The 14,281-nt window shown below is 38.2% G+C and overlaps 1 protein-coding gene across 1 annotated transcript in view; it reads right to left on the bottom strand.

Moving 5' to 3' along the window:
* LOC121632993 (paired box protein Pax-2a-like) overlaps positions 1-9,238 on the bottom strand; it is a 70,737-nt gene extending 61,499 nt beyond the window's left edge. The window contains exon 1 of the mRNA XM_041974838.1: positions 9,163-9,238. Within this exon, the coding sequence (XP_041830772.1) occupies positions 9,163-9,238 (76 nt within the window). The remainder of the gene's footprint in view (positions 1-9,162) is intronic.
* Between the last annotated feature and the right edge of the window lie 5,043 nt (positions 9,239-14,281).

Raw genomic sequence — 14,281 nt, 5'->3', positions numbered from 1 at the left:
TTGTGCTGATTTTGATGGCCATCAGATCTATATCTTTTTAACCTAATGTAATGTCATTTTTATAACATACAGTAAAGGAATTTCAGACACTAATATCAACATTGATATTCATGTCTCAGCATCGACCAAGTACAGAGTGGAAACTGTACATGCATTCCAGCAATTAACTAAACATTTCCTATAAATCATGTCTTAAATAGATAACAAATAATGGGTACATTGTTCAAACCCACTTATCACTCCAACATCTTGACTTATTTTACTTAGCAGATTTTCTTTCAAACCTTTCACCCTGTGTGTTATTCATTTTCCATCAAATCTGTAAAGTTTAGGCACATGTAATTAAGAAGTCAGGCAATGCAAATGAAACGTTTCAGTAAGTTTTTATGACAGTGATTTATACTGCATACATCATCTTGACTTGCTAATTAATCAACTTTATTTATTCTAGAAAAAAAGATAACTTTGCAATTAGTAATGTGCTTGATGTGGTGGAGAAAACTCAGCAAGAATAAGAAACTTTGAATTTGATCTGGAAGTCTAAATAAGCCATTAGCATTATGATTTAGTAAATGTTACATGAAGTCAGTATCGCTAATGCTTGACATCTGCATGATTAGTTTAGTCAGTAAATTGACGCAAATAAATTCCTGGGATGTGTAATTTGGTGTATACAAACCTGGTCTGTGTTTTAGTATTTTCAGCTTGAATTGATGGTCACTCATTGTTTATTAGAGTGAACAAAAAGAACAGTAAAATATACTAATGCAAAGGACTATTTTAAGGGAAAAACATATTCTGGTGATGCTAGAAACAAAGTGAGATTTGGTCTAGTTTTTAAACTGGAGTAGAGCTTTGCAGCAGGCAGTGAGTGAGCACATTAATCTAATGCATCAGCAGGTCCACATTTGTTTTAATGCAAACCGAAGAAAAGAAACGCACTGCATCTCAAGGGAGAAGAAGCTTAAAATTTCAGTCTAATGATAATAGATGATAATTCTAATGAGTTGTCCAAACATAACAAATGGAATGAATTACTGCCTTAGAACGAAGTCTGTTTCATTAAAATACAATAAAAGGGAAAGATTAGTTTTATATGGGAAATAACTTGCCCCTTATACGTTATTGATGAGAGTAAGGGGAACATATGAAGGCTGGCTTGAGCCTCTGGTCAGTATTGATAAAATATTGCTACTGTATAGTGTAGCCATTTTTCTTGGATGCTTATTTGACACTAAGCTAAATGAAATTATGACCACTGACCCCTCAATAGGCAATATATCATATTGCTTTTTGAAGGGAATATTAACACCAAAGTATTATGTAGACTTTCAGTGCCTATGCTCCATGTAGGAGGCAAGATTACCAAAAGTGAGAACTGAAGACTGAAATCTTGTTGAGCCGTTCTTCATTGAAACTAAACTTTTTCATTTGTCTTCATGATCTTATTCTTCAAAGATTGTTCCTTCACCTTAATCAATTTTGTGACCAGCCTCTGTTCGTAGTTGTCAGGAACCCTGGGATTATGTGCTGAGGCTACTCTCTCTCTGAGACGACCTTGTCTGTGTAACAGTACTGTTAGCCCTCGGCCTCGGGCAGTCAAACACATACTCAATCACCCCTGTAACCCTTGCAGTCTACAGCAAACTGTCGCAGCCAGTTGCTACAATCTCAATTTGTATTTTGTCTCAGACTGTGATGACTTGACAGAGAAAAATAAGAGAATTTGTCTTGATCCTCAACTCTCCCTTGAGGACATAAGTCTTCACCTTGAAGTTTAGAAAGTGCATGGTCACATACTTTCAATCAAACATGTCCCTTCATCCGTTACAATTTGTGTTATTTTACAAATGGAAAGCAATTAGCTTAAACTGGTTGATTTATACATTGCGTTTGTAAAATGTCGGAAGCTTGTTGTGCCCAGCTGCATTGTGTTTATTGCAAACTTAGTATAATTTTAGGCATTAAACTTTGAGTTTAATGCCTAAGATTTTAGTATCATCCTTCCTTACAGAGTAGCTTGCTGTATTGATATATATGTGTTGATATATATCTTTTCTTTTACATTACAAGGCAGTAAAAAAGAACACACAATTAGAGATTTTCTGGGACTGAAGGAAAGTAAAAATATATATTATTCAAATTAAATAAGTACTTCTAAGTTAACTAATCCCTAGTTTATCTGTTAATTCATTTTTCAAGGTCACAAAATATTAGAAGACACATTACCATTTGGAAAGAGTACAAAACAATTATAATAAACTAAAATAAACAAAAGAAGAAGCAGCAACCCTGTTTTCATTTAATGCCTAATCAGTTATTTTCAGCTTTTAATATATTTAAATAATCTTCTATGTTTTCTTTTTTAGCTTAGCTCAATTTGTGCTAAATACATGAAATGTCTGTATTTAGATTTACCAAAATTGCAGCTGCCCTAAATGTTGAAGCAAACCTGTGCCAGCCTGCATCAGTAAACACTGCAAGCCTCTAACAGTGATACACAGTAATGGCTTGCAGTTGAGCCTGGCCAGAACGTTGCACGAGGTGCTAAACAGAGAATGGCTATAAAAATAAGTGGTGAACACTGCCAGTTTTGCTCTTGCGGCTGAAATGAGCTCAGTGATGGGAGCTTGAGAAAGAAAGGGGATATCAGTGGTCACTAAATCATTCTGTAATCAGCTCTCTGTGGAGGATCATCCATGCATGTTCAGCGCTCCATTCTGGAAGGCTTCTGCAGCAGAACACTCCAGCTGACCCCATCTGTACTCCATCTCGTTTTGCATTATCCCTAACCCATAAAAGTTCCACACGGCACAAAAGAGTTAATGATTCTCTTTGTTTTGTTGCAGGGAACAGAACCAAAGCAAATGACAACAACAAATCCATCAAACTTAGCAGCTTTGAGCACATCAGCAGTTTTTGCCAGCCCACCCGAGGCCTAAAATGCACATATTGCACGCTGGCCCCCCAAGCAGCAGGCGGCCCTGGGAGTCGCCAGCCCCTCGGTGGCCAGAGAGGACTTGATAAATGACTGGAGCAAACTTCTCTGTCACCAGTGAGGGAGGAGTCCCCCCACAGTAAGCTACATCATCCTAACAGCATTATTCTTTTCATGCTCGTTGTCGATACAGCGTCCTGTGATTGGTGTCACGCTTTGCACAGGTTAATTGGAAGTCTGAACTGGAAAACAGCAGGGGAAAAGTGCAAATACTGTCACCCAGAGATTCACCATACAAAGAGGATGGATATGTGTGTCAATTTAAATCTATGTTGAAGGCATACAATGTTAACAGTGCTGAAGAACAATTTTTACAAGTACTGTTAATTATCAGATCAGGAGCAAGTTGTCTTATCTAATATTTTACAAACCATTTTCTAAAGGCCAAATGATCACAAATATTTCAGCACCTTTTTTGAAACCACTCCCAGGGAGCATGGATGCTCTGTATGTTCAGTGATCTATGGCGTAAACGTGACCAAAGCCACACCTTTATTAAGTCGCTTAATGGTGATGGAAACCTAACATGAGATTTGCGTTTGGCAGCTTAAACCTGATTTATAACTTTTATTAAGATGGGCAACACGCGTGTACTTAGCAATTGTGAATAAAGTGTGAACCATGTTATCAAAGTTTTAGGAGCGGATTTTTTTGCTGCATGTTAAGATAGGGACTAATGTGGAGCTATTACACAGGAATGGACAGCCTTCCTCATCAGGCCAAATAGAAGACAATGTCAGATGGTCTTATTGATAAGTTAATGAGGCACAAAACACTTCCTAGAAAACAAATCCACCCCACACCCCACAACCATCTCCTCAAATCATTGATTTACACATTATTCACATTGCAGTGTTTACATTGCAGAAGTAGTCTGGGTAATTAAATGCTGCATCTGTCTGAACTAAATGTAAACTAACCATTTGTTTTACCCATGATTCATAGTTATCCAACAAGCTTTTGCTGATATATTTTTGTATTTTACCAGTGGATTCTGTCAGTGAATGGATGGCAAAAAAATCACTAATGAGACCCAAAACACTTGTTTCATGTCTGAGCAGTAATGAAAATTACTTTTCCTTTTGGAGCAGGCGCACAAAAATCACAAGAATCACCAAGACAGCAGATCAAGAGTAAAATGAAGTATGCAAATGTAATCATATTTATCAGAGAATGCTTATGGCAGAAAGCTATTAATTTCTCCGCTGCTTCTTGACACTTTAACATATGCATCACCTGCTTCTTGCAAATGATTATTTTTGTGTTCTCCATCTCCGTTGACAGAGCATTATTTTCTTTTCCATTGCGTCTTGTTATTTTTCTAAACTTTCTCTGTCTGAAGAGTGTAATGGCCTTTGATTGAAATTTCATTCAGAAAAACTAAGTGAAATACATGTTGTGTATTTAATGGAAAAAATAATTGCACGTCAGGTGAAACAAAGCATGTCGCATAGTAACCAGAAAGACTGACTGAAAACACAAGTCAGCAAAGAGGTCAAGGCTGTTCACTCTCTCATGTTGCAAATATCTGCTGTACTCATTGGTTTACTCATTCCATCACTCTCACTTGACTCATGCCTTGCTCACGCACTGATTTAGCTTTTTATCGACATGTTCTAAAAGCTCTGTATAATGCATTGTACAGTTCAAGTCAGTAGAAGATATTTAAGCTATTGCAATTTGACTTTTCATTCATAAATATACTGTAAATGTATACATGTAAGATGTTATTGTTACATTTTTTAGTAGATAACAGTATGCATCACGATTAAAATTATCTTATGACCTGGCCGTGTATGAACTTGCCCCCTTTCAACCTCCGCCAAGCATAATTATCCTAAAGGCTATCTGCTCAATAGCAACAGTGTTACCAAATGATGTTTGTTGTTTTTCATTGTGTGCAATTGTTTTAATTATTGTAAGAGCAACAAGTGCACAGATAAATCAGCTGATGACTGAGTTTGGACATATTTTAAATTTGATTGGTCAAACAAGGTCAGATGATTTTGTACAAATCAGATTTAAGGTGTGTGAGCTCCACCAAGCTTAAAAAAAATAGTGTCACAAGCACGCACACACACACACACACACACTCAGTCACAATAAAACAACAGCACAGCTATCTGTCTATTTTTTGTTGCCATTTGTTTTAACATGACAAACATAAAGTTGAACTTTCCATTTCTAAATTCTCCATTTCCATAAAAGAAACTCAAAAATGTTTTATGCCATGAGTTGTTTCATATAATTCACTCACTTCTGGAAAGTTGCTCTAGTAGAGATTTTTCCCGTTATTTAAAAAATCTTAGTGATGAGCAGGGCTGTTCCCCCAGTCATGAGTTTGACCCCTGTTTAAGCTGTTCAACCCACTGACTTATTTTCTGACTGGAAGCACAGTTACTGGATTTGGGTGAGTAAGCAGCAACATTGCCTGTAAAGAGTGAGATACTGGAGTACTGTTTTAGTTCATGCCCGAAGCAACTAGCATAAGTTAGTGTCCATACAGAGCTCACCACTGACCTGTACAAGGGATCAGGAGGATTGATTCCATAGCACTGCAGACTGAAGTACGTTTTGGATTGAGCTCATGCACAGATTTAAAAGCTTCAAAATTAAACTAGAGTTGTTATATGAAAAAAATAAATACTAATAACAGGATGAGCAAAATAAAAACAGTGACCAGAGCATTCAAAGTTTTCATTTATATTTATTGTGTGTCATTATGAAACAGCCGGTCATGATACAGTATCTTCACTATGTATAATGTAATGACCTGTGGTTATTGCAGTGACAGTATGGTGGTGATCACTGCATCTGCCAAAGTACCTCTAACCTTTTGAGTATCACTTATAATTAGTGGGGAGAAGACATGCAAAAAATACCAGATGGTAACATTATTTGATAGTCTCCCAAAATTACTACCACGGTCTTTTTAATTCTGGTGTGATAGCTTTAATTAAAGTGCCTTGTCAAAACGACAATTTATACTAAATTGATGCTATGCAAGATGCTATTAATACAGTGTCACTGACATTCCTATTAATTACCTTGACTAGTTGATACCACACACATCTTCATTATCGACATAAAGATTAAAATTGCCTTAACTGTTAGATGAATGGGGAACTCTAAATGATGCATTCATCTTGTACCCATTCAGCATGAATATTGGCTCATTTTTAGGCTACTTAAAGTCATAAATGATGTACCCCACCTGTCGTTATTTGACATTATCTTGTTATTTGTAGCCCTTGATGCTCTGAGACTTGAAGAGTGACACTTGAAATGACAAGCTTAACAACAAATTGAGTAAATTATTTTGATATCTTTAAAAGTGTACACATTTCTTTGATATTACGGTCGTATTGCATTCAGATAGCAATTCAGTACCATATGAACTATGTTAAGAATACATTGTGAATATTTACATCTTTGTGGTGTTTGAATGGATTGCTTTAGTTGGTAGCCAGCAAATGAATTAAGTTTATCCAAAATTACAAAATACAATTTTTGTAAATGTTTCTGAAAGATCATTGCAGGTCTCTCTTACAAAGATAAGTATTTCCAATTGATGTAGGAAATCCTTTAAAATGTTATTTTTTCTTTTAGTTCTATTTTTATTTTAATTACATGTTGTCAAAGACTGACAAGATATGATTTGAATTAATTAATTGGGAGTTCTTCAAACTGTGTATTAGTTTCTAAGTAAATTGCTTTAGTTCATAAGTAGATATTTGTATGCATGTGCATTTATTTATAAATATTTGATTTATCCCTTTAAAAAATGAAGTTAGTGGCACTTTAGAAATGCATGTTGAAAATTCAAAAAGTGGTTGAACTGAACTTTAAAAAGCCTAAATGGCCCATGTGGTGGCTGAACAATATCAGTTATGGAATATACTGTTGTATAATTTATAATTATATAATATAGATTGAAATGATATAATAACCTACTATTTACTTTCAACTATTGGTCAGAATTTATAACCTAATGCTCACAAAACAAGACCAAAAGTGTAATTTAGTAATTATTTTTAATAACTATTTTTATATAATTATTTAGAGGATCAGTAGCATCTTGGTGCATGGAACATAGTAAACATGGTATTATCTGCTGTCAAATACAGTAACATAAATTAATAAATGAATAAATAAATCAAATTGTGCGAAGAAATTTTACATTTTTCCTCAGTTTCATTGCAATTTACTCATGCACAGTAAAAGACACCAGTTTTCTGATTCTGAAAATACATTCGCTGAGGTCCGTAGCTGCCCCAGACACCAACAATAGGCCTGTGAACATTATGATTGTGGAGTGATTATTCATATACTATTCATAGTATGTCTCTTTTGTTTTTTTTTGGTTATTTTCTATAAATAAATAAATATTGTTAAGGCTTAAAAATGTTAATTAATCCTAACTGAAAACCTTTTATCATCATACAGAATATTAAAGAAAAGAGTTTATTATAGGTTATTACGAACATTGTGTTAGGATTGTGGTACACTTAAATTTCCACATCAGTAATGTACAAAACATATTAATTATACACACACACACACACACACACACATATACACACACACACACTCACACACACATATATATATATGTATATATATATATATATAATGTTAGTCTGGGGTGAGGTGTTTAAGACCCAGGTTGCAGTAAGTGAACAGTTCAGTCAGGTTTGGCTGGTTCATCTGTTTTTTTCTGTGACAGGGTAGTCATCTTCATTCCCTTTGTCCTTACTTTGGAGCAGGAGGTAATATATAAAAGGTCTGCGAGGTGTCTCCATCACCTCTCTCTACTTGTCCTCCTAGACTGAATAATGTCTGGAGTTTCTCTCTTGCCTTGATATGATGAGTTATATCCCGATTTCAGAGTACTGGACATTTCATTTTTTTACTGTAGACATTCTGTGAAGTGGTCAAATATGATTTCATTCCATTGGAATGATGGTTTAACCATGTTTATTTGATAGAAAGTTTAAAAAGTATGTATTATTTAAACTAAAATGTGACAGAAATGGATCCTGCCCAAAATAAAACAAAATGAACAAAAGCTATTTTATGTGGCTTAATACTTTTAGGAATTATGAAACAGCTGTATAATAATTATAATGCTAGGAAAATACTCAAATATCTGCTAGCAGGATTTTCTGTATGTACTATGGTACGGTCCATTTCTTTTTTTTTTCTGCTTGGGTTCTATTCAACATTTTAATCAAGATGCTATGCTAATTGTTCATATTTTATGACTGTTTGTCCACAGTGTTATCCTTTGTTTTATGGTGCCCACTACAGTGAGCCCAAAGTCAAACTCAATATGATGAGGTATTAGCCTCCACCACCATTTCACTCAGACATGTCAAGGTCAGGTCACTGTGGGATTGTCTCCAACCCCCAGCGGCCGTAGCCACACATCTTCCCTCTGTAAGGGACGCACATTATTTGTGTTCACCCCATCACTGCTCAGATGGGTTGTTCAGAGATAATAACAACCCCCTTTAACCTTCTAAATGATTACAATAGTAAGTAAACAACTGTCGTTGCTACTACTGTCACTTGGTAGGAATTGATTTCAGGTTTGAGTTTCATTTTAAGTCACAAGTGAAGTGGTAGCTGATCCCACATCAGTGGGAATTTATAGAGACATAGTCCATGTTTTACAGGGGCTGCTCCCTGCTGTAAGACTGCAGTGATGAACCTACCCACCTGCTTGATGAACTTGTAAAACGGAGCAATGACACCTCCAGTTTTCTGCCACTGTGTTTACTCTTGGGCTGCCAGAAGAGAAGGGAGAGGGGAACCATTTGTCCCAAGGTGAGCCACATTCTCCAATCCCCGATGTTAAATAAACACACCCAGACCTCTGGCCACCTCACCTCAGCTACTGAGATACCATTGGTGTGTCTAGATGATGGAGGGCTATTGTTATCTATCGCCTCTGCATTCTGCTGAGAGGCCAGGGAGAAGGCTGGTCACAGCGGTGCGTTCCATATAGAATCTCCCACTCACATTAAGTCATATTTGTTGCCCCTAAATAAAAATAGAAGGGACATTTGCAGACACTTTCTTAGAATAACATCTGATTGAAGAGGGAAAGAAGGACAGAGAGAAAAAAAAATTAGAGAGCGGCTCAGCGTGTGTTTCATCACCTGCAAAGCCAATGAGGGAGAGCGTCTCCACGTCAACAACTGTAAAGCGTATCCCAGCTTCTGCTGCTCCTGCCATCTCCGTTGCACGCTACACTAACCAAGAATGTGTATTTCTGCAGATGATTAAATCAATACCATTTTGACAAGACTTGTTGGAACATGCCTCTTTATTTTACGCAATTCCTTCCCTTTCGTCAGGGAGCATTTATCAACCTGCCGGGGTGCTGTCACCTAATGGAGATTGTTCTTTAGTCTGCACTTGATAGAAGGGAGCGATTATGATGCATGTCGATAGTTTACAGAGATATTGACGCTGGAACAAAGAGCAGACCCTTGCGGCTGATAGCATTTTCTTTCACACTCTAGTAAAGCACTTCGGTTTCAAATGTGTCTTTCTCCCTTGCTATTCTTATCCCCTGATAATTTCCTTTGTTGTAGTGATCAATTAAGGTCTGGAGGCTCCATATTCCTCAAGTTGGTGAAGGAAGTCCCGTGTGCCCTTGCATTTACTTTGCAACACAAGCCAGGTGGTCCGTTCTGGGGATCATTTAGAGATAGACCACCCTGTAATAAAACACTTAAGTAGTCTTTGGTTTGGCACACAAGGAGTTAATGATAAAACTCAGCCCAGGGTGGGACAACAGGCCCTGAATATAATAAGCTTGAAGGAGACAGGAATGAGAAAAGGTGGCTTGCATATAAAAAAGAGGGAGGAGAGCAGGAAAACAAATGATGAGCTCTACCTATAAATTCTTCATCTGCATTGGGTGATCGGAATAGCTTGACTATGCACTCAGCTGTGACTTAACAACTAATCCTGTTTGTAAGTTATTATGTCTTCTCAGTAAAGTTTGTCAAACTCAGATTTTTAAGAGTGACTTCAAGCTCAGATTTTCTACTCTGATTTCCCTCTTGTGGCTCGCTCTCACACATGCTCCCCACATAATTTATGACTGCCTCTGGTCCTGATGACAGATTATTAAAAGTAGAATTAGTTTTTTGCACGGGATTTCTCCACTGGGAATTGGGAAGGCAGTGCTCTCTGCGGAAGGTCTCTTACGAGGTCTCCATTACTAATAGAAGTTTTTCTCTGTGATGGGGCGCAAGGAGACTAATGATTTGAATTTACTGTGGCAGCCGTCACGTGATCTTCAAGGCATCAGTCGAACAGACAAGAGGTTAACTTCCTCCCTGTGGAGAGGTTTATTGGATTGTTTAGCAGCAGAAGGATAATGTTTTTGTCATAGACTGCTGCGGCAAAACAACAGCATGCCTGAGAGAATGGGTGAAGAGAAATAAAGGAAGGAAGGACGTAGAAAGAAGGGCCCAGGGATGGATAGAGGAGCAGGGAAAAGAAGAATTTGAAAGAGGAAAAACATACTATGAACAGGGAGGAAGCAAGTTATTTCTGATATAGGTAGACTGGTGCTATTGTATGCATGGTAACAGTGCAGTGTTCTTTTTCAGCTCGAGCATGTGCATGGAGGAAACACTCCTGTTTACCGGTGTGCACAATACGTAAGCACACACATATCTATTGTCACTTGCACAGACAAAAAGAGAGATGTTAGTTCCTTTCACCTGATGGCCGTTTGGAGCTTGTACTCCCAGCATGCCTCGGCAGTATGGGTACCAGAGGGGAGTCACAGCGCAGCTGAGAGCCTCGGCTTAATCTTATGCATCATTAAGCACTCAGCGGCAAGCCAGCGCTGTTCATATACATCATCCACGCTTAATAAACATAATGATGACATAAGATGTAATTCTAGATGAATTTTCATTTTATAGGGAAATGGAGAATTCCTGTAGAAAGAAAAGAAAAAAAAGTAAATTATCTGGGAAGTACAAAATAAATTATGTTTTTTTTTTCCCCCCACTTAGATGAATGTAGGTGTTTGGTGTTTCTGAACTGGGGATACTCTGTTAGGCTGCATGAGTACAGTATGAGGTATAGATGGCAGTGATAGGGCTTTTTGTTATAGTGGTGGTGATGATATGGCAGGTGTGGTTGAATACAAGTAGATTTTGGGGAGGGATGGAGAAAAATGGGGGTGGCCACTGTGAAACGTTTGCAAATTTTAATTCCTAATCGTGGGGCATGATGGACAGGCTGAGACACCCCAGAGTGGAACTCATCCATCATAAGAAGAGAAATCCAGCACTAGCACTAGAGAGAGAGAGAGAGAGAGAGAGAGAGAGAGAGAGAGAGGGGAAATGTAAAATATCAGATGGAGTTACCTTATAGAGTGGGGGAGGGAGGCAGGAAAATAGATTCCAGATAAAAGAGAAGGATGTGGGAGTAAGAGGGCAGCGGGTACTGTGGCAGGGCATCACAGGCCTGAGATTGCTTCATGTCTCCCTGCTGGGACTTGAAGGTAGCTTGGCCTGGAAATGAGTTCCGCTTTCAGGGACTGTACCAGACGTTGAATCATCCTGAGAGGTACACTCGCTGCACTTGTCTTCAGCAGATAGCAGATGTAAAGTGGTGGTGACCTGGCAATGGTGAAGTGAATACAAGTGGGATATAATCAACCGAAAAAAATAAGAACTACTCAAACACATGGAATATAAAGGAAACCTCTCCAGGATTCTGTACTTTACATTACTTTGTTGCTTCTTCACTTAAGTGCATTATGTTAAAACAGCAACAAAATTTATATTCATGTGTTTAAACTTGACGGCTTTATCAACTAAATAACTTGCCATCTTAGACTTTTTGTTTCCTCTTTGTCAGGGCAAATGTGTATATTGTTTTGTCATGATACAGTTATAGAGAGCACCCCACAGTGTGTGGACTAGACATCAAACATTACAATGTCTAATCATGTCTAAGAATTAATTAGCCTCATGTGTGTAAGTCCTAGGTGCCTGCCTTTTTTGAGACACAATATGAGTTTTAGAACTCAGCAAGTTTGGAGTCAGTGGACCATATGAGCCAGTATGACAGTGGGTGAGCCAAGTCTCTCAATGCAGGGATCATTACCGTCCCTCTCTGTCCTTTATATTATCCCTTTGCTTTCTAGTCTGCTCCTTATTTCTTTTCTCTTTCTTAAATATACATTAATCAAGACTGTTTTATATGTATTACTTGTGTAAAACGAATACATTACATTTTACAAGACTTAGAATTTAATATCTACAAAGTTGGGCCTGCTGCGTTGTCACTCTGTTGTTAACCATTTACCCATGATCTTTCTCATTCTCCTTTGTGAAAGAAAAAACAGTAATAGGCAAAGAACAGTGACAGGATCAGAGAAATGGGCTTTTAACTAACATGCAAAGTGATGAATGGATTGACCACAATGTAGACTAATGGAGCCATGGAACTAATTAGGCCGAGCAGAGCTGTGCTTAAATGTAAATGGATTGAGCTGCAAGAAACCTAAGAACAGCTGAGAGAATGATGAGGTCCTTCTCTTGGGTGGGTGTGTGGGGGGGTCAATCAATGGCTAGGCAAGTACAATCTATGGACCTCTGTGAGGTCAGAGCCAAGGAGCGCTTTATCTGTGAGCATTCAGGATGTGTAAGATGCATGCAGCATAACTGTGTATGGCACTTACAAAGGTATGTCTTGCTGATGTATATGGCTGACTGTATGACATTGCAGAAACACTGTAAGAATTCTCTAATCATTCTAATCCCTAGTGTCCCACTTTCAAACCCTGCAGCTTGGCACATACCACATGTTTGCTGCCGTGCCCTCTGGCTTTGTGGTCCATGTAGACCGCTTTTGTTGGCCGCACCTCAGATCTGCTGCTTTCACCTCAAGAAGGGCTGCAAAGATAATTAATGTGTTCAGCTGCAACACCTGACCTGGGGTTCTGCTCCTCACATTGAGCTGTGTTTCGAGCATTCATTCCATCATTATGGCCATGCTGTGACCTTGTAAACATCTGTGGAATGAAGTAAACGACAGCAATATGCAGACATAGCACATGTTTGCTTTGCCTGCTGTGCTTCCTAGTGTGTCTTGTACAGCATTTATTTTGTTAAGTGCTAGCTGTTAGAAAACGGGGTGAAAAGAGCTGTGACGCCTACAGATTCCCGCAAAGCATTTTATTTCCTGACTCTGTAGGCGCTGCACATCCTGGAATTAATGCATGCAAAAATGCAAATAACCCACCCCAGTAAAAGTTGACATTGACTCCTATGATAAATTTTTCTGCTGAGGTAAGAGACAATTTAATGCAAAATTAGAAGTCACTCTCTGCCACCATTTACATCTTTAATTAGCTGTAATTTCGCTGCATCCATTAGAGAGACAGAGAGGGGGAGAGAAGATGAGAGGACATAAGAGAGATGAAGAATTTAAGAAGAAGCTAGCACCAGGTTGGTGTGTTTCGGTTTGTTTCAGAGAATGCATTTGTGTGTCAGTGTGTCCTCCTCAGCTAGGTTACCTTTGCTGATTGATAAGCGTCTTTCTCAGTCACTAGCCATTGGCACTGGGGTGGATGTAAACACTGATTAGAGGGAGGAAATGAGGCCCTTACTTTGTCCTCTGTGTCATGGAGCTCTGCAGTGGCTGTCTCTGTTTGTCTAGTTCTTTCCACCTGAGCACATTTCAGAGGACACCGTTAGCTACGCTTTATAGCCATTATTTAGATAGCAACACAACGGGATGCTCCTTTTGCTCTTTGACTGACATGCCCAGCCATGTGCTCAGCAACTCAGCTCCCTGCATCGGACAAAGTGCAGGGAAATGATGATGTGTGAGTTCGCATGAAGGAGAGTTTAGACAGAGTTACCATGAATTAGATGGTAACACACAAGTGGCAAACAGTAATTGTATTTCCTGTTTTTGTATACAAAGAAAAGTTTTTTTCTGCTGTTACACCAGTCAGATTGTTGGTTCTTATTGTTTTTTCAATAACACAGAAGCAGTATATTGTCCTATATGTTTACATTTCTGGTAATATACGGGACATTTATCATTCTGTTTACCTGTAATATTACAATACATGCAAATCATGAATTCGGATACTTCCCTCCCTATGAAATTATGACAAGCCATTCAATTTAGACAAAAAACCAGCTTCAACTACTCGGAGGGTGCTTTATCAGAAAAGGACCAGCACAGAAAAAGTGCTGCGCTAAAAAACATTTTTCTTTCTTTGCCAGG

The sequence above is a fragment of the Melanotaenia boesemani genome, chromosome 21, assembly GCF_017639745.1.
Source record: "Melanotaenia boesemani isolate fMelBoe1 chromosome 21, fMelBoe1.pri, whole genome shotgun sequence".
NCBI lineage: Eukaryota > Metazoa > Chordata > Actinopteri > Atheriniformes > Melanotaeniidae > Melanotaenia > Melanotaenia boesemani.
The sequence above is the reverse complement of the archived record's forward strand: the minus strand, read 5'-3'. Positions and strand labels throughout refer to the sequence as shown.